This window comes from Malus domestica, chromosome 09 (assembly GCF_042453785.1).
Source record: "Malus domestica chromosome 09, GDT2T_hap1".
Taxonomy (NCBI): domain Eukaryota; kingdom Viridiplantae; phylum Streptophyta; class Magnoliopsida; order Rosales; family Rosaceae; genus Malus; species Malus domestica.
In genome coordinates, this window is record NC_091669.1 from 28,762,962 (window position 1) to 28,783,646 (window position 20,685).

Here is a 20,685-nt window from a genome sequence, read left to right on the forward strand (position 1 = left end):
ACGAATGAAGGGGTTGCTTTGGCGTTTGCGGTAGAAATTAGAAAAATAATATCAAATTAGAGAGGGTACAAATTTGGAAGACTAGCAAGAGAGTCTACCATAATTGAATAGCAGCACATAAAAAACTTGACCTAATTTAAAAAGGGCACGTGCAGAATACCTACCTAGAAGTTGGAGTTTTGAAGTAAGCTGCCATAGGGGCAAGTATTGATTGATTAGCTAGGTCCAGCAAAGCAGCTCTGGTACACTAAATTACAGGTGAGGGTGGTAGAAGACAGGTAGTGTTTTGCTGTGGTTGTTGTTTGCCTATTTATATCTTCTACTACTTTTCACGCTTCTCACCTTTTTTTAATTATTTTGTTGGAATTCTCATTTACTACATTTTAGTAGGGTTCTTTTTTATTAGATTTGATTTTCGTTAAAAATAATAAGATTTAGCCTACTTTCTCACCATTTAGTGTAGATATTATTGTTTGTTAAAAAAATTCCTCAGTATACAATTTTCAGAAGTGTTTTTTTTTTCTAACTATAAAAATAACTAATTAATTATTTATCAGAAAATACTTGAACGTATAGTTAATTTAGAGTTTTTTGAAGTAGCCGTTCTTATTTGTCGGTTTCTGTTTAACGTATTCATAGAACGCTTTAGATATGTTTTTCTAACATATTAAACTGTAATTTACCAAAAAAAAAAATTAAGGAGTACTATCAGACCTGTGTTTACTCAATAATTTGCAGTAAAATTTTCTATTCGATTATAATAAATATATTTTTGAGGAAAAAAAACTCAATTAGTTCAGATATTTCTTTTAATAATTTACATGAATTTTAAATAAACTCTAACCATTGAGTAACACTTTGTTTTTCCTTCTTCTATGATGTAAGTATATCTTCTTCTTCGATTCGATATGATTCACAGTTTAACATGTACAAACTTATGGAAATTAGTTTTTTTTCTTTCTATTTTTTAGAACGAGAAAATTGTTTGGAATGAACCGCAATTTGTTTGACCAAAAAAAAAAAAAAAGAACTGCTATTTGCTGCATCGGATGTCAATTGTTGTTTGTTATTAAATAAGTAGTAATTAATTCCTCCCAAAAAAAAAAGTAGTAATTAATATGACAATAAAGGTTTTAAAAGAGAAAAGGGTGTTTCACGCGGATGAAAGGTGTGGATGTTGGTGAGCCACCCTCTCTGCCAGCTGGCTGTCGGGGAGAGGTCCCCAGATCCCCCCTCACTCTGCACGTGACTACCACCTCCCTCTCTCCCTCCCTCCCTTTCTCTCCAAAACCCCATCGCTTTCCCCTATCTCCTCTCTCCTCTCTCCTCTCTCCTCTCTCTCTCTCTCGTTCATTTCTTCCTCGTTTGCATCACGTACCCGCACACACACACACATACACACTCTCTCTCTCTCTCTCTCTCTCTCTCTCTCTCTATATATATATATATATATCGGAGAGAGGTTTCTTTTGAATCCACGTATACGTCGTCTACACAGGTACGTAAATTTGGTTGTTTCGTCGGGAATCTGTGAGGGTTTGACGTGGGGGGCGATATGAGATGAGGAGGAATTGAGATTCAAATGCTACTGCATCAAAGAGGGGATTGGGATTCAAATGCTCGGATCTGCTGGTGGTAAATTCTTGCTTTCTTTTCAATTTTGTTTGTAATTCGTCTCGGCTTCTTGATCCTGCATTGTTTCCGTGGAATGGTTGATTTGTGAGTTTTTGAGATGTCAAATTGTGTGTTGATGGATTAGTGGGAGCTAGATTTAGATTTTGTGTAGAAAATGTGGGGCTCGAGTGTAACCGAATTGGCGATTTGGAGTGACTGAGGAGGAGCATTGTGTAATCAGGTCTTTTTGAAGTAATTTGAATTTGAAGTATGTGTTGGTCCGGTTCGGGTGAGAAAATCCAACTGCTTGTGTGCTGAGGCCAGACGAAAACTGGTTATCTTTGTGGTGATGACACGGGTTCTCTTCAAATGGTGTTTTTGGAGAGGTACCTTTTGCCCCCTAGTACGTACTTTTCGGTGGCAATGGGTGCAACCTGAGGGATAGGAGACGAGAAAAATAGCATTGCCGTGCTATAAATGTCAAAAATTGAGGGTTTACCTTTTGTTATTGATGCATCATCGAGGTTTCAATTTCATTAAGTGTTGTTGGTGTGACTTGGTAAAGGTATTTAGTTGCTAATTGCTTTCGGTTTCATTTGAGGCATAACCCTAGAAGTTATATTTGGATGCCCAGCAGATGGTTGGCTATATAGGTTGGCTGTTTTTTTTAATGGAAATATAGGTAGGTTGTTTTCGCTCATGTATTCCTTGAGGTTGGTGTGGCTTGGGAATGTGTTTAGGTTTGCGGATTGCCTTCCAATATTTCTCATGCTCTTCCACTTCCATTAAATTTTAGGTGATATAATAGTTAGTTGAATACGAAGTTGATTGATCTAGATGCTGAGTTGGACAAAAACAAGACAGTAATTGTAGCAGAAGATGGAGGCTTTTCAGGATGCCTTTGAAGTGTCATGGCAATTTTTAGTTGTGTGTTATACTCGTTTAGTTGTGAAGCTATGGAGTAATGGTATTATTTGCCACTAAAATTTATGAAAGCACTTGAAGAAAATTATAAGTATGTTAGTTTATTCTGAAATTTTAACTAGCTTATGTAGTATCATGACTATGGAATTTTTTTTACCTTAAATCATTTGCAATTTTACATAATTTTGACAAACTCTTGCTTGAACAAGATTTCATTTTTCTCTTCTTGTATATTCTGCTAGACTTTTGGTGGTTTCTTCAGAAGACTGTCATGCCTTTCTATGGTGATCTCTAATATTTTACTTGTAAATTGTCCTTTCTGATGTCAAACATTGGCCTTTCATGTATTTTGCAGGTCTTATGACCTCCAGCTTGAAGAAGTCATTGCAATTAAATTTTGGAATTCGTTCTTTTGTAAGGAATGCTGTTAGGTTAATGATATCTTTTATGGGGTAAGAAGTGGGGGCGAAATGGTTTTGAATTTCAGATTGTTAAAGACATGAAGGAGACACGAGATGATACAGGGCCAGCAGAGCAAAAGCCTCCAAATGCTTCATGGTGGCCTTCAGATTTCGTGGACAAATTTGGATCTGTTTCTTTGGGATCCCAAGAAGAATCATTGAGTAGTACTGAATCACCTAGAAGTTCGGATCAAGATGTGTTGTCATCCCAGAAGGCATCACAAGTTGTATGGCAAACTGGAATGCTTTTAGAACCGATTCCCAATGGTTTCTATTTTGTCATTCCGGTGAGATTAATTGTTAGTGATACTTAATTGTTATTTTCTTTTTGTTGTTTCGTTAATTAATTGCTGTTCTTATTCTTGCTTCCTGTCACATCTTGTGTAGTCAATGTTGGAACCTGGGTATTTGAGAGATGGATGTGGTTTTACAAAGAAAATGCCTCCTATTTGTTTTTTTCTCATATTGTTCTTGTAAATATTCATACCATCAGATATTTCTTTTTGGGTTTAAGGGAAGATTTTCTTTGACAGATAATAAAGATTTGGAAGTTTTAGGTGCAGTGGTACTTGTGTTGTCTGTTCGCGTGCACACTTTTAAACAATTTCCAAGAAACATTCTGATTAATTTTTCCCTTACTTTCAAAATGTCAAGAAACCTTAAATACACCACTCGCTTGTTCAAAAGAGTATATGCACAAATGCAGATAAGTGCAACATTAACAATATATTGCTGATTTATTAGTGGTGTACTATCCACTTGTAACTATCATTGTCTTTGGTTATTTTGATTCATTTTCACCTGTTTACTGGTAGTCGACACTTGATCATGTCAATTGATTAAATATGACAATATACAGGAGAAAAGGCTCAAGGAGATCTTTGATGATATTCCTACTCTTGATGAGCTTCATGCTCTTGAGGCAGAGGGTTTGAGAGCCGAAGTCATTCTTGTAGATACTGCAAAGGACAAAAAGCTGTCCATGCTGAAGCAACTTATTGTGGCTCTGGTGAAAGGATTGAACTCATATCCAGCTGAAATGATAAAAAAGATTGCTGGATTGGTAAGTAATTTATTTGTTTGTATGGATCCATGTTGAAGTTACCTTGAGTACACACTCTCTTCATTGATCTTATTTTTTCTGTTTGATTCATTCCTTTATGCCTTCCCTCTAATGTTTTCAACTGTCAAAGACTGCCACTTACATGTTGTACTAATACCATTCATGTCTTTATGATCATAACCTAGATATGAATGATGAATCACAATGCCATGTAGATATGCTACCTGGTTTTGGACTGATGCTACGTTCTCTTTTCCTATTCATATAACTTCATCAGTTACATATACAAATAAACATACATGAGAGCTGAATCATGGAATATGTGTTATCTAAAACCTGATGTTAGATTAACTATTCTTCTCTACTTATATATATCTCATAGGGTGAACTGCCAATTTAGTCCTTGAATTATCACCTGAGTAAAAATTAGGTCCCTAAACTATTTTTTTTCAGAAAAATCAGTCCTTGAATTATAAAAATCTGCCAATTACATCCCTAATATTAAATTTGAAGCTACTATATTCAATTTTCCGTCAATTTAAGTCACGTTACTTGCATGTGATACACAGTGGAGGGTAGATTGGTAGTTTTGCATAAAGAAATAGTGAATGGAGTTAACTTTGGAGGGTCAATTAGACGTTACAACCTATATGAAATGTTAAGGGCTTATAGGCGAGAAAAGGATAGTATTACACTCTAAAGTGTGTCAAGTGACTTAAGTTTGGATAAAATAGCTTTGAATATAATAGTAGGGATGAAAGTTGCAATTTTTAATGAATTTAGGGACTTATTTGACCAAAAAAATAATTCAGGGACCTAATTTTCAATAAGGTGATAGTTCAGGGACTAAATCAGCACTTCACCCCATAAGCACTTGTTGTGATTTCTTTGATTAATAATTTAGGACATATTTACATCATTAGGAAGATGATTTAACTTTGTCTGCGATGCCTACACAGGTTTCCGATTTTTATAAGAGGCCAAATGCAGAAAGTCCAGCAAAAGCTGCACTTGAAGAAACCTCCCACATGTTTGAGAATCGAGGAGTTCAACTTTTGGGGCAAATAAAACATGGTTCATGCCGTCCTAGAGCAATCTTATTCAAAGTTCTGGCGGACACCGTAGGTCTTGAAAGTAGGCTAATGGTGGTAAGCTTTTCATTTATTTGATGGTGTTTAACTGTTGTAGTTTGATTTTTTATTTATTTATTTCATGGATTTTATACAGTTTCCAGCGAAATGATAAAGAAATTGTCAAATATATGCCATAAGTTTTTACTGTTCTCAATCATGACTAGCACTGAAATGTGAAATGCTGTCTTTCCCTCCTTGTGTTTCTTTTTTGTGTCAGGGATTGCCTATTGATGGAGTCGTTGAGTCTGTAGATTCATATAAGCATATGTCGGTGGTAGTTGTATTGAACTCTGTTGAATTATTGGTTGACCTGATGCGGTTTCCTGGTAAGCTGTTACCCAGATCAACCAAGGCAATTTTTTTGACCCATATTTCTGCAGCCGGGGAGAGTGATAGTGCAGAGAATGACTCGTGCGATTCACCACTAGAACCGAACAGTCCTCTATATGGATTCTCAGAGAGAGTGGATCCTGACAGGTTAGCTGATGTGGATTGTAAATCCTAAATTGGTACAAAATTAGAACTTTGGAACCTGTGATGCTTGATGTTGTTGCAAGCATGCGCTACAAAGAAAACTGAGGTGTTTCATATTTTTTCTGTTGCAGTGCTGAAAAAGATGATAGCCCTCAGTTCCGAGGTAGATTTGATGTGCCCTCGAATGCACAAGGTCCCTCATTACAAAATATGATGTTGCGATCAATTACTTCCATGGAAAGAAAACTGAGGTGATTTATGTTTCCTGTCTTGGCAACTGACAAGTCAAACTCTAATTCTCAAATGGCTTTTTCCTACAACCATCCCATTCCGTGTGTGTATTTTTTTCTTCTCGTTAAGTTTGTCCTATTGTTTGCCATTTGCTTCATTTTGAACCTCTAATGCATGGGACTCTGGGTTGTTCGTTATTTAATTTGCTTGATTTTGAACCTCTAATGCACGGGACTGGGTTGTTTGTTATTGAATTAATTTATTAATCCCTCCTCAGTTTATCACATAGTGAACCCAACATTGCAACTACATTTTGTCGGCGTAGTCGGAGGACGGCCATTGCTGAACAGCGGACTGCTAGTTCAAGGTTTTTCTTAATCCTAATGTGTTTTTTCAAAGATGCCTTTCAAGTTTAATTTCGTAAGTTTTAAAGATTCAAGGCTCCTGTAAATCATGATGATAGATCATGTTTTGGTGCGGATCTAGGACCTTAGTACCCCCATTTTTATATTTATAATTGCATTGTGTCATGATTTGACTAGTAGGAACTTGACTCTACTGAGTTGTCTTATGTAAGGGACGAGATAAAAATGAAATCATACAAGCTACCTTTGACAATAAACTCAACCTGGTTTCCAGTAATTCATGTGTTGAATTTACATATTGATAAGTAAAGTGAAGTGACAAACTTTTATTCCAGATGCCAAAACTTGATTTTCTTTTTTCAGAAGATAGCACTGTGATCTCTCTCTCTCTCAAAAAGTTGTCTTATCTTTAGCATAATATGGTCTGCTTCACTTGTGGTTTTAGCTGTATTTCAGTGCATCTTTTAGTTTGTCCTCTTGTTTACAGATGGCTTATTGTAAGCCCTTGGGATACTGTTCATAAGATGCGTCTTAATGATGTTCAAGTTAGAGAGCCCTGGAGCCAGAGATAGAATTTTCATATTACTTATGTCAGATGGGTTGTGCGTATCTGTGCGGCACTTTTCTGGGTGCATTTCTCTGGATAGATGACAATAATACTACCATCATGTATACCAATTTCTCTATGCTATCTTGAACCAAACCACGATATTTCAAGACAAAAAGAATAGAAAAAAAGTCGAACGTGATTTTCCCTATCATTTGAGTAATTTTGATATTTAATTTTTTGCTGGGTGTGATTGTTGATCTATATTCTCAAACTGTTATTATCTCTAGTTTCTCATTAATTGTTCAAAACTATTAGGTAAGGGACCTTTGAGTAACAACAGATTTGGTATCTTATTATGGTTATAGAAAAGCGGTGACCCTAAAATATAGGTCACTGTATTTGGCAGAGTTTTTTTGGGCGTTGTAAGTAGTAGTGATGGGTTTGATGAGAGAAAATCTTGTGGTTGCTTCAAGTCAGTGCTTTACTAAGTGTTACTGGAACTGTTTGTCCAGTATATAAATAGAAAGTTCAGTTGGCGATTGTACTACTTGTCCAACTTTATTAGTGACCTAGGTAACCGAGGCTATAAAAATATACTAACCCTGTCTCACAAAATAATAGTCAGACAATACATGTATATATGGTGCCATCTTTTCGCTTAATCTCCCAATAATGCCAATAAGGTGCAGACTTCTTGATGGACTACATGGTCTCTATCAATTGTGATAGTTTATATTGTTCAAGTTATATTTAGGATGGATAATATTCTTGTGAATCAAGATTTAGCTTTTTGGTGCCATTCCTGTATAAATAGCATGCTCATAGATGTATAAATAGCATGCTCATAGAAATGCTTGCATTTTTAACATGAATTTTCAGGTCAGACACTTCTTTTTTGTTCTTTAGATGGTCTCCAAGATTTTCCATGATATTGTGTATTTTTCTGGCCCATGTCTAAAGTTGCTGTTTTAGGATGACCTTTTACTCTTTAAGCAATGTCATTGCATATGGTTGCCGTTGTAGTTATTCCTTTTTGTCTTTCTGGTTTTTCAGTCCAGAGCATCCTTCATTCCGAGCACGTGGGCGGTCCATGCTCAGTGGTGATAGGAAATCTTTTAGAGATTATGCTGATGACATGCCTACCTCAAGGTTTTATATCGATTAATTCTATTGTGCCCCTTTGTATAGAAACTTTGATGAATGCTTTAGTGAATAATCCACAAGTTTCTTCTGCGCTGAGGCAGTGGATATTAATTGCGGTCTTATTACTTAACCAATGAACATTATTGATTGCCTTATAATTTTCATGTTTACAAGATTGGGTGGGGGAATAGTTGGAATGGAATTGCATCCTGCGAATGACAACATGTTGGGTGCAATTTATAGGGTCAAACTAGGCATATGACTTTGGAGCATATATTTCTTACAGACATTACATAATCAGTAATCTTAAACCAAGCTTGGGCCCAAAAGCTATCCCTTGTTTATTCAGATAGGCCAGAAAAAGACAGTATTGGAATTGATCCCTCCTTGATTTGAGGGTTTCAGTTCAAGATAAAATGTAAAAACCCAGTGAAGTGACTTCAGGTATATAAAATTAATGCTTGTATTCCCATATTTCTATATCTTTTTTGTTAAATTGTTCATTATATTCCTCTCATTGTCTCCTGTGCTCAACTAGTTGCATCCCTAACAGGTTGATGTTACATTGTCTGCTGAGTTTTGCATTGGATAATTTTGTGTGATTAATCTTTGCTTTAGCTTGTATGCGATGTTTCTTTCACAGCTCAATCTACACATCTTAAAGAAATAATATATATATATGCGTGTGCGTGTGTGTGTGTGTGTGTGTGTGTGGTCTTAAACTTGTGTTCAATTCTTGATTGTAGCTACAGGTCAGATGGTGCATCAACATCAGAAGCTCGCAGATTAAGAAGAAGAAGCATGAGTATTACTCCAGAGATTGGTGATGATATCGTAAGGTTGATGTTTATTTCATTATTTTCAAAAGGTCTTTGCTTCCTATAGTTTGTCGATTTCACTGAACTTACTCCATTGTGCGTAAGCTGATCTTTTTCTCCTGGTAAATATATTTTGGCATTCTTCATTTCAGTTTATTGGTTACCTTTAAAAAATTATTGGTTATTATTATGCCTTTTTCCTTGTTATATTGTCTTTATGCTGTTAGGATTTGTTTTTCCTCTTGTATTTGATTGTGATTCTTAAATATTTGTTGAAAGTATCTGAAAGTTATATCAGACAGGTCCCATGATTCAATCAAGTGGTAATAGGTCAATAAAACAATATTTTTTTTAGAGCTCTGCTTTTTTATTTGAATGGTAGAATGGGTATTGATCCCTGGTGCTCTGAGGTGCTTTGCTAACGTGAGGAGCCATGGGAAATCACCATCAGGCAAATGATGTCGTGTAGATTATTGACAATTGCACTGTTGCACCTTACACCAAAGGCCAAGTTTTTGAGTCCCAGCATCACAGAAGTGATGGCCACATTTAGCGTACCTGGAGCTGATACAGTAGCAAATCAATTGGAGCATCACTGCAATCATATCACTTTTTGTTCACCTCTTTTATCATGAAAATTAGTTTTGTTATTCCACATGTACTGAGAGTTATCTCTCTGGACTGGTCTAGTATTTTGTACTAAGTGCTGCTTGTTTTGCTTGGCAAGGTTTAGCATAACGTTGTATACATAATTTCTTTCTTTCTTCAAAATTGTCATTTCCTATCAATAGAAAGCATTTACTGCGTGATGTAAAATATTTTGCTTGAATGTTCAAATAAAACTAGTATACTTAGTTCTGCTTAACCAACATGGAGTAGTCAGTGGCCAGTTTTTGTTCTTAAGCCAAGTTTCTTGTAAATATTATCTTTGGCCAGGTATGAAAATTTGTTGATGTGAATATTTGGCGGTCTAGTGTATTGTTCATGTGGACACGCTCAGCTCTAACTAGAGAATAATGCCTGAATGAGATGGACCATAAAGAGAATGTTATTTTATCTGATTTTTGGATATGTTTGTACAATTAATAACTATGAATCTAATGAACTATGTAGGGCTGTGCGAGCAATGAATGAAACATTGAAGCAGAATCGACTTTTGAGAGAGCAGGGTGAGGATGACAGATCTGCTCTTCAGAAAAATGTACGTTTCTTCATTGCGGTAACTGAAGCACAGCTACATGAAATCAAAATTTGTCAATGCTCTGAGCATGCTATTATGATAAGCCCATGGTGAAAATATGGTTTTTTATTTGGAAATCAATGGTTATACTTGTGTTCTGAAGGGAGGACAGTCAACTTGGTAACTGCACTGTTTGTTTGTTTGTTTTAGATTTTGTGTGTTTTCCTAGTTTCATTATTTTTGGGCTTTCAGACCCTGCGTAAAGCGGGAGCCTTGTGCACTGGGTACGACCTTTTAGTCTGATCACCTGGCTGGTGGATGGATATATGCTTGTTATTTTGGTGTGGCATCTTTACTAGTAGCTTAAACTCTGGATATACAGTATTTCTTAAGCCTGCAATTTGTAATTGTATAAATCTAAATCTTTATGTATGTTTCTGTGTGTTTATATATACGCATTAAATGAAGTCTTGTTTCCCAGTCGTCAGATGCATGAAATTTTGAACTGACTTTGTTCTTACATCTAACAAATTCTGTTGTTATGTCTTGCATTGTGGTCTCCTCTACCCATTTATAACCTCCTCGTCAACTATTCGCATTGCTTCCACATCCGGTGCACAACTACTCCTGGATCTTCATTCCATAATGTAGTTAATAACCCCTTTTCTGATTAGTGCTCTAGTCTTGCTGCCCTCCCTACTTTGAATCTACCTGTTCGCTTATGAAGTAATGTAATGACTAATGGCATAGCGTAAAGCCTAAAGGTAATAATAGTAACGCATTCCTATTCAATCTTAAGAGGGAACATGATTTTTAATAAACAACCGGTAACCTACTTTTCTTGACTACTCTCCTAGGTGAATGAGAGATGCATATGATAGGCAACACAAGTTAATTAAATTCAAGATGTCATAGGAAATTTTAATGTTGACTCTAAAATTTTCATTTTCATGGATCTTGTTTCTCACTTGTGTACCTTGCATTGGATAGATGTGGATGATTTCCAAGCATCAAATACTAACAACTTAAGTGCTCATATTTTTATTTATTTTTTGTTTTAATTGGGAAACTGTTGTTGGCACTCCAAAAATGTCATTGTGCAATCCTCATGAGTATTCTTTTATTTTTTTTATTTTTATTTTTTATCTAAATATAAAAGTTTGGAGTGCACAATGAGATATTTGGAGTGCCCCTTTTAATTTATCATTATACTCTCTAAGATTGTAAAATAACTTTTTTTTTTCAACAGTTTATAATGAAGCAATTAATGTCAGCTTCGGAGCTTTAATTTTTTTGTTACCTCGTGTTTCAAATTTTCCTTTAGATGATTATGGTGAATTTTCTGATTGAAGATTGCTATACGTTTGCTTCCCCAGGACCAAATCAGTTCTCAAAAAGCAATGTCATTACCTTCATCTCCACACCAGTACAGAAGTCAAACTTCTGATAGAATTGGACCTTCAGAGTTCACGAGATATGATGAATTGGTCCTAACATGGAACAGAATTCTGGAGTCCGCCACATTTGATAATAAGCCTCTATTGCCTTACCAGGAATGGAATATTGATTTCTCAGAATTGACTGTTGGAACTCGTGTTGGAATAGGTAAGAATCACTTGTTTAACATACAATACTTCACTATGATGTTGGCTTGATAAGTGAGAACCCATCTGTTTCGTGAGGTAAAAGAAATGAGTTTGTTATGAAAAGAAAGGAGTGTTTGTTATTAATGTTGTTTCTACTTTGTTTTTGTTTTTTCCTCTCTTTTTCAATTTTGAAGAATTCTTTATTTTATTACACAAATCATCACATCGTTAGATAAATAAAGATATAATAGTGGGATGAAATACCCATCTTCCTCAATTTTTTCCTAAATGTAGAGAATTAGGAGAATAAGTTGGGAGAATAAAAGAAACAAACAACAACAACAACAAAGCCTTTTCCCACTAAGTGGGGTCGGCTAGGAGAATAAAAGAAAGGTCGGGAAAAATATAATTGGATTTGGTCCTTTAGTAGCAAAGTGTGCTCCTTTAACCCTGGTAACTCCCTAAGAAAGCTTATGAATTTCAGGCTGCTTTTTTACATGCCCGACATCTCCTTGCAATTTGTAAGGTTTTGTGTACAAGCCGCACCAAAAAAATAATAATAGTGATGTTAATATACGATGAAGCTCAACTTTCCTTGGAAAAGCATCTAAATTTTCATCCGGAAAAATTAAAAATACAGTTTTAGTTGATTGAATTTTTTTTTTTTGGTTGCTTCTGCATTTAGGGTTCTTTGGAGAAGTCTTTCGAGGCGTTTGGAATGGAACAGATGTCGCAATAAAGGTTTTCTTAGAGCAAGACCTAACTGCTGAAAACATGGAAGACTTCTGCAATGAGATATCCATTCTTAGGTATTTCTCAAAAATACCTTGATCATTGTACTGCTTTTTTATTTTGTGCTGCGGGTTTTTATTTTATTATCCATATAGTTTTCTAATGTGCTCTATGTTTTTCCCCCTTTTTGTACGTGGGTATCCAGTCGCCTTCGGCATCCTAATGGTACTTTCTGTTCTGATTATACCTTCCATTTTTCATTTTTCATTTGTATATGGTTGTTTGTATACGGTGGAAATATAGTAGATTGTAGATAAATACTGATGTATATTTTCCTTATTTTATGCTGCTCTGGAATTGAATGTGATGTTTTCTGCAGTTATTCTATTTCTGGGTGCATGCACAAAGCCTCCACGCTTATCAATGGTTACAGAATACATGGAGATGGGATCTTTGTATTATTTGATTCATTTGAGTGGCCAGAAGAAGAAGCTTAGCTGGCGAAGGAGACTAAAAATGTTGCGTGACATATGCAGGTCTGTACTTGCTATCCATGATTTATGAAAAAACAAATTCACAGCACACATTTATTCCCAAGAACATGTGTGCTGTTCCATTATTTCAAGCTCCTAAAATCCATTCATTACACTTCCAGAACATAAATTTGTTGGTACATGCTGTTCGTTATACTTATCTGAATCCTAAAGAGAACTGACATGTGTATAACTATACACTATCTATGGCTTTTGGTTCGTAAATTCAGACTTACTAGCTGCTAAATGATAAACAACTGTAGCTCTGAAATCGACAGTTTCTTAGTCATGCCTATCGACATGTTATCATTCTGATTAAGGCGGTTAGGTCCTATATGTTGACGAATGCTTGAAAGCTTGAAATATTTCTGTACTTTCTTTTGGTTTTTGTCTCTAAACGTTCAACACAGAAATACAAAACCAATTTGAGCTTACGTCATCTCAGTTTGCATGATTTCTTAGCAGTTGTGTAGGATAGAAGATTCCGTATGCTAGGTACCATTCAATGTTTTGATAGGATGAACTCGGGAATTCAGCATTTCATGAGATTTCTGGATGATGTAGCTAAATCTGCATATAGGATCTTATCATTGTCCAAATCCCACAGGGCTGCTTGTACATTCAAGTTAAAGAATTTGATGAATTTGCTCAGTTTTATATTATAGTATAGATAAGTAGTGACTAGAATCTTCTGTTTGCAACTAAAGGGGGTTGATGTGCATGCACCGGATGAAGATAGTTCATCGTGATCTAAAAAGTGCAAATTGTCTCGTGAATAAGCACTGGACTGTCAAGATCTGTGACTTTGGACTCTCGAGAATAATGTCCGAGACAAACATGAAGGACTCATCGTCTGCAGGAACTCCGGAATGGATGGCACCTGAGCTTATACGAAATGAACCCTTCACCGAAAAATGTGATATTTTCAGCCTTGGGGTTTTAATGTGGGAGCTCTGCACTCTAAATAGACCGTGGGAAGGCGTTCCACCAGAGAGGGTCAGTAAGATGTATACGACTTAATTATTTTCGCTCTTGTTCTGACCTATAGCTAGTACAATCTAACCACCTGGTATTTTGAGAAAGCTAGAAGTTTTTTGAGTTAAAAATTTAGCTTTCTTCTATTCAGGTAGTTTATGCTGTCGCGAATGAAGGTTCCCGGTTGGAGATCCCAGAAGGTCCCCTAGGCAGGCTTATTTCAGGTGATCTATTGCTTAACCATAACAAAAATGTCGAGCTTTATACATTTACCGTGAATAATCAGGCTTCCGAGCTGACAGTTTTGCAACGTTTGTACAGATTGTTGGACGGAACCGCAGGATCGACCGAGCTGCGAGGAGATACTCTCCCGCTTGTTAGACTGCGAGTACTCACTCTGCTGATACAATGTTTTGTGTGTATAGAAAACATGGTAGAGGTGTTACTTTGTATTCTCGGCTTAAGGTGTATCCTCGTCCTCTTTCTCTTGTCAATTTCTCATCTTTTGTAGACTCATAAATTTGATTTCCCTTTATTTTTTTTTTTTTTTTTTGGCTTTTAATTTTGCATCCTCCGATGTTCCGCTGCAACTCAGCTTTTTGTGCAATCAAAAAAAAAAAAAGCTTGTTTACGAGCTTCTGTTGGACCTTCGGAAAATGCTTTCGACAACTATTTACAGGAGCTTTTTAAAGGAAGAGATTTCGATTATTTTTTTAAATAAAGATTAGTTGTGGGGCTACATCACATCAGCTTTAATGATTTGATTTGTCTATTTTTTAAAGTTGGACTTCATAGATCATCTTTGTCTACAAGAAACAATGAAATTTAAATTAAATAGGTAAAAATGATCTCAGATTAAATTGAATTTTTGTAAGAACTTTAAGACGAATTAGAGAATGACAAGGGTTATTTATGTTAGTAAAGAGTCTGGCCTTGTCAAAACGATGACAAGATATTATTTGATGGAAAATTGAAAACGTTAAAAGTGAGGCATGAACAAGATGTTGGGAACTCGTACATTGTTCCTCTCCGATTTCATAAACTACATATCATTAGTTTGATTTGTTCAATCAAGGATTGGGCGCCGGTTGAGTGCATCTTCGAATCGACAACACGAATCCACTCTCATCTCCGTACTCATTTCGTTTTCGGGCGCCGGATAGTAGTCCTCCCTCAGCTGCACATCCCTCAGGCTCGGGTTTCTCACAAGGAACATCATGAAATGCTCATGAGCTGTGCCGTGGATGAAAAGCTTCCGCAATGTCACGCATTCCGACAGCAGCCCCGCAGCCGGAAGCCAGAGACTCCTTTGGTTTACGTCCCGGTCTTGCGGGGGCCAGTAATCGAGTTCCGTTAGGCACAAGCTTTCAATCCCAGTCAGGAAGAACCTCTCCCAGAGGCTAAGGTCCATCTGTCCTGGCGGGGCTGTCAGTGCATAACCCACCGTGTCACCACAATCCAACTTCATCTTGGACAGGCAAGGATAGCCTGCGAGGCAGCTCAACCCGAATTCTCGCTGTGTGGGTCTGTGCCTTCCTCTGCAATCCCCTTCAACCCGAATCTGAATCTCCTCAAGATTGGGGCAATCATCGAGACCCACCGACGGCAACGGAGTCAGCAGCTCACCGACCCCAACCCAAAGCGAGAGATAATGCAGCCTCTCCCAGCTCTCACCGTACCAAAACCCATTTCCGTTTCCATTGCCATTGCCATTGCCATTGCTTGGTGGCATATAGGAACACTCCCCATCCATCCCCAACTTGCATTTCTTACTTCTGTTTTCGCACTCAGCTGCCCAATTCAAGTCCATGTAATCGCCACCATCATCACCATTCCGATTCACCGCAATGCCGTCACCAACATAATCATCGACATTTACTTGATCCAGATCAAAGCCATGAGCATCCTCTGGTTCCCACACGCAATCAATGTGCAGGCGCTGAATCCGATCACGAATGCGCTCCAGAGCCCGCAACGAACCCGCGGCATTCAAATTCTTGCAACAAGAGATACTGACATCAACCAAAGTCTTCCTCAACAAACAGGCCATCGTCCCCAACCCTTTAACCGTTATTCTCTTACATCCATGGACCTCAAACTTGGCCAATTTACAACACCCTTTCGCAATCTCAATCAACCCCATGTCCGTCAAATCGGCAGAGTTCTTAATCGCCAGCGACTCCAGCCCGGCACATAGGGCAATGCCGTTGAGCTTGGACCCAATCGCCGAGCAAATCCCATGGAACTGGCCCAGCTTGAGCGCCCTCAGCCTGGGGCATTTGGACCCGAGCACCTCCAGCGCCAACCCACTGTCTCTCACGTTCTTACAAACATCCAGCACCAACTCTTCCAGCAGCGGAAGGCCCGAGAAGAAGTCGATTAGCGCCGCCCGCCCGACCCGTGCGTCTTCGGCGGTGTAACCGTCGTCATCTGGCTCGCCGTGGGCGTTGGCCAGCGACGTCGTATCGATCAAATGAATGACTCTGAGCTCCGGACAGTTTGTGGAGATCGATAAGAGCGCCTCCTCGCCGACGAAGCCTACGTATCTCGGATCGAACATGCACGCCACCAGGAGATGTTGCAGTTTCGGACACGCCGCCGTGATGGATTTGATCTCGTTGGCCTTGAACCCCTCGGTAAACGACGTCGTCAAGAGATTGAGCTTGGTGAGAGATCGAGCCACGTTGGGATAGGATTCCAGAACCGGCGGGAGGTCCTCCGTCCAGTAGTAGAACTCTGACAAGTCGAGCTCTGAAAGCGACTGACAGGCCGAGAACAGAGGATCGAAGTCGGCGCCGAGGGGTGATTGGGGCCGTTGATGCCAGCGGACGAGCTTGACGCGGCGCAATCCCGGCCACAGATGGGAGACGATCTGGACGATAGAGGGCAATCGGGAGTAGACTGTGAGTGAGGTGACGAATGGGAAGGCGTCACGGAGGCGTTGGGCAAGGAGAAGAGGGTCAGTGTTCGCGGCGGAGGGGGAGAGCAGAGCGTGGCCCCATGGGGATAAGTGTGAGAGGTCGAGCTGGGCGACTGCCGTGAAGCAAATCGGGATCCTGTGGAGGTCGCGGGCGTTGCCCCGGAGCGTGAGGGATGTGCGCGTGGCCCTCTCCATGCTCCGGAACTTTTTGCACACAAGGGAGAGCGAGTTCCTGGTCCGGGTGTCGAAAACTAAGGTGATGACGGTGGAAAGTATGGGCTCCGGCAGGTCATTGATGGTGGTGGCCATGGTGGGAGGGAGGGAGGGAATGAGTGAGAGTGAGATTGAGAGAGGAGGATGGGAGGGAGGGAGGAGTTATGGTAGCTGAGGGCGGGGTTTTGTCTTTTAGCGTGAGACCCACGTGAGTACGTTATATCTTTACTTACCCCTAGTGTTCCGCATTCGTGTCGTGATTTTCGTGTTTGTGTCATATTTAATATATTTCTGAATCATGTCGTGTATCACCCGTTAAAATAAACGGGAACTACAATCCGACCCAAAAATATTATTGGTAATATGATCCTACCAGTTACCTATTATAAATAAATATATTTTAAATCAATAAATAATCAAATGAAAATTATAATACTAAATTAATATATACAATACATTGTCATATTCAAAACATAAATACATCTGTGTTTCAAGTGTTACATACCAAAAAATAAGTATAATGAAAAATACATTAACACATTACAAATTCTCAAATGTTCAAAGGATTTGCAAACATGGAAGGAGCTATATTTCAAGGTTGTGAAACTTTGCACATTTTCTTACAATAAAATCCTACAATTTTTATCAATTGCCATGGGAAACGATATTGGAACTTTAACTTGATATATTTTCTTCAAGCGTAATATTGATAATGTTTTCAGTAAGACTTTCCACATTAACACTCTTCCACATAAACTAAAAACCAAACATTATAAACCATTTAAATTATGAATATAAAAAATAATTATGAAAAGAAATAAAACAATATTACTAAGTTTTTTTTAGTAATTAAACTTTAAAATTATCAAAATAAATTTTCTTAAACAAGTCGAAACGGGTTACCCCATGCATACCCTATTATTAACGGATTCCTAATGAGTCATCCGATAACGATCCTATTTGTTATCGTGTTGAACCGAAAATCGTTATTTTCGTGATGTTTTTGTGTCGTGTCACCGTGTAGAGAGTAATGCACTCGCAGTGGAAGGGGCGTGGATAAGGAAGGAAGGAGTGTGGGTCTGTGGTTGTTTAGGATATGAAAGGATGAATTATGGATTATGGATTATGGATACGGAACGGAACAAGTGTGATTGTGTAGCCTGCTTTGCTGCCATCTGTTTCCGATTTTCTACAAAAATCTTCACCATTTTTGCCATGACAACGACACGACAGCGGCCACTACGATAGGATACGACTACTACTCTACACTCGTCTTAACCTTTTTCCTTTTCAAGATAAAATAAATTGTTCCACAAAAAATTTTGGTTGACACGATTTGGATTACGGAATGATTTGGTTTTAGCGATTTGGATTTCGGATTGATTTGGTTTTATCTTAAATAAAACTAAAAAAATATAATATTTTGATTCGATTCAATACGGTTTAGATTGAATTGTTTGGTTCGAGCGGTTAGGGACTAAACCCATTTTTATCATTTTCATTTTTTTTCCTCAAAAACTCTATTTGGGTCTCATCCTCATTTTTTGTTAATCCATTTGTTTTGTTGGTTCGTCCTCTTGGTGATCGTGATGGCCTTGCAGTGGATGCGCTCAGGGTTTTTTTTGTTGTTGTTCAACTGGCCACTTTTGGGCCTATCTTTGTATTTTTTTTTTGTTGGTGGCTTATATTTAAGTAGTAAGCTGCCCTTTGGACTGTCTTTTTCCTTGTACTTGCCTTTTTTTAACCGAAATAAATTAGTTTGACCAAAAAAAAATGAGGAAACATTTTTTATGATAAAAATTTGTTTACAGTAATAACCCCAAAACTTGATTACTGCTTTTCCTTTCTTCTTCTTCTTTGTTGTTTTTTTCCGTTCATTTCTTCTTACTCAATTCGTAGTCTTTAGTGCTTCTGACATAAGGCTCAATATGAGGCGGCGTTTTTTCCAACCTTAAATTGATGTGCAGATTTCTTCCTTTTATTAATGTGACATTGATTCTCAACAATATTATTGACCACGCTTTGAATCTCCCTAAGTACAAAGAGAGTGAAAGAAAGGGGAAATGGAGGAACAAAAGAAAGAGAATGAGAGGAGAGAAAAATATGAAAGAGGAAACAGATGGAGGGAGTTGTAGCAGATGTGAGAGAGAGAGAGGAAGAGAGGTGTATCTAGTTATATATATATATATATAAAATTAATATTTCAGTTAATAAGTTTTATAATAATTTTTTATATTTAGTATTGTTTTTGTTTAAATCTTTACCTTTTTATTAAATTTTTGTGTCGCATCAACAACTTTGACACATTTGTTTATTGGAAATGAACCTTAATTGTTTTGAATGAGTGAAGAAACCGGAAAAGAGAGATTCAAATTTGTGGTTTTCTCATAATTGATAAGACAGTGCCACCAGATTATTGTAGAGCAATCAAATATTCAAGTGGTACTTCTCTTATCCAGATAATGTAAATATTACCATGTCCAAGGTTCTAGGGAATTCAACCTTCAACTTCATTTTGATGGATCCTACGTTTTTTTCTATTCGAGAGTCAAACGATGCTCGTGTGTACATTTTGGTGTGAAAACATTACTCAAATGATACTCACGTGTATATTTTAGTATCATTTGAGTCTTTCAAGCTCAACACAATAGCCTATGTAGAATAGTTGAGGCTATTGCGCTTCATCGAGCTTTTTGGATGGCTAAGATAAGGAACTACCAAAAGTTGAGCAATGAGGGTAGATTGAAAACTATAATTGATGGGGCTTTTGGACAGTGTTCAATACCTTGGTTGCTCAAAATTATAATACAAGACATTAAATTATGTGTAGTATTATCCACATACTCATTTTTACTTCTTATACATCTCTCTAAATTTTTTGCCGTAGGATTCAGCCCACGAGCATATAGGTGCAAACAATGTGCAATTTCGAGTTTGAACAAACAAGTTATAGACATTTTAAATTGAAAGGAAATTTCAGTTTATTAAAAACTTCCATAAATAAAAGGAGAATTTAATACATGTTTAGACTTTCTAACAAAGGAAAATCTCTTAATTAATACTGAAATTAATATTTTGCCCTTAAATTAAAATATTCAAACCAATAGGATTTTAATATAGATATTGGTTAACTAGAAATTGCAATCAAAGTTTCCATAAATTTGTGTATGTTGTATCATATATTGGGCCTCACTACTTAGCTCATGATTTATGTAAGAGGGGAAGGCAACCCTCAATTTTCTAAAACCATATCGATACCAGTGTGTGACACACCTCGACCGAGATCGAGGCGTGATGGCCGTCACGTGAGGGTGATGTAGCCATGTGCATAGTGCGGAAGCAATAAAGATAAGCAATATACGAATAAATAAAAAAACGAAAACTACTAATGTGCACTTATAAACAGGAAGTGCTAGGAGTGATATACAAGTGTAAATACTCCTAATCAGAGCATAGAAAGTTTAGGTGCAGTACAGTAGGACAAGTACTAGTTATACAATACCAGAAGATGTCCTACAAATATTTTATTTTGTCAGAACCGCCAAGATCCTCGATGCCACCAACAACAAGTCTACCTAAAACCTGGAGGGGCGCAAAACAGAAAATGTGAGTGGGAAAAAACAAAGGCTTTGAGAACACATTTAACTTTCAAAAGCTCTAACCCCTCGCAGTAAAACATATATACTTTTCCCAGAAATAGAATATAAATATACATCTATATTTATATACTCAAAATCACGCTTCACATATTCATAATCATAAGTATGCCA

The 20,685-nt window shown here is 37.4% G+C and overlaps 2 protein-coding genes across 15 annotated transcripts; one reads left to right on the plus strand and one right to left on the minus strand.

The window, feature by feature from the left end:
* The first annotated feature begins 340 nt into the window (after positions 1 to 340).
* On the plus strand, positions 341 to 14,302 carry LOC103444077 (probable serine/threonine-protein kinase SIS8). Of its 14 annotated transcripts, none has more exons than XM_029108475.2 (17): positions 1,275 to 1,635; positions 2,894 to 3,286; positions 3,859 to 4,062; positions 5,022 to 5,210; positions 5,413 to 5,672; positions 5,801 to 5,920; positions 6,178 to 6,267; positions 7,869 to 7,964; positions 8,705 to 8,797; positions 9,890 to 9,977; positions 11,333 to 11,561; positions 12,228 to 12,351; positions 12,480 to 12,499; positions 12,654 to 12,810; positions 13,515 to 13,803; positions 13,934 to 14,006; positions 14,104 to 14,302. In XM_029108475.2, exons 2-17 carry the CDS (start codon positions 3,038 to 3,040, stop codon positions 14,184 to 14,186), a joined length of 2,364 nt encoding a protein of 787 aa, XP_028964308.2. In that variant the 5' UTR covers positions 1,275 to 1,635; positions 2,894 to 3,037; the 3' UTR covers positions 14,187 to 14,302. The 14 variants fall into 14 exon arrangements, with proteins under 14 accessions (XP_028964311.2, XP_028964308.2, XP_028964310.2 ...); XM_029108476.2 differs by having other exon boundaries at positions 1,299 to 1,632; XM_070805311.1 differs by having other exon boundaries at positions 1,311 to 1,635; positions 2,894 to 3,298.
* Positions 14,303 to 14,715: 413 nt separating this feature from the next.
* On the minus strand, positions 14,716 to 17,076 carry LOC103444079 (F-box/LRR-repeat MAX2 homolog A). The gene has a single exon (XM_008382992.4). The coding sequence runs from the start codon at positions 17,009 to 17,011 to the stop codon at positions 14,849 to 14,851; it is 2,163 nt and encodes a 720-aa protein (XP_008381214.1). The 5' UTR covers positions 17,012 to 17,076; the 3' UTR covers positions 14,716 to 14,848.
* Positions 17,077 to 20,685: the final 3,609 nt, after the last annotated feature.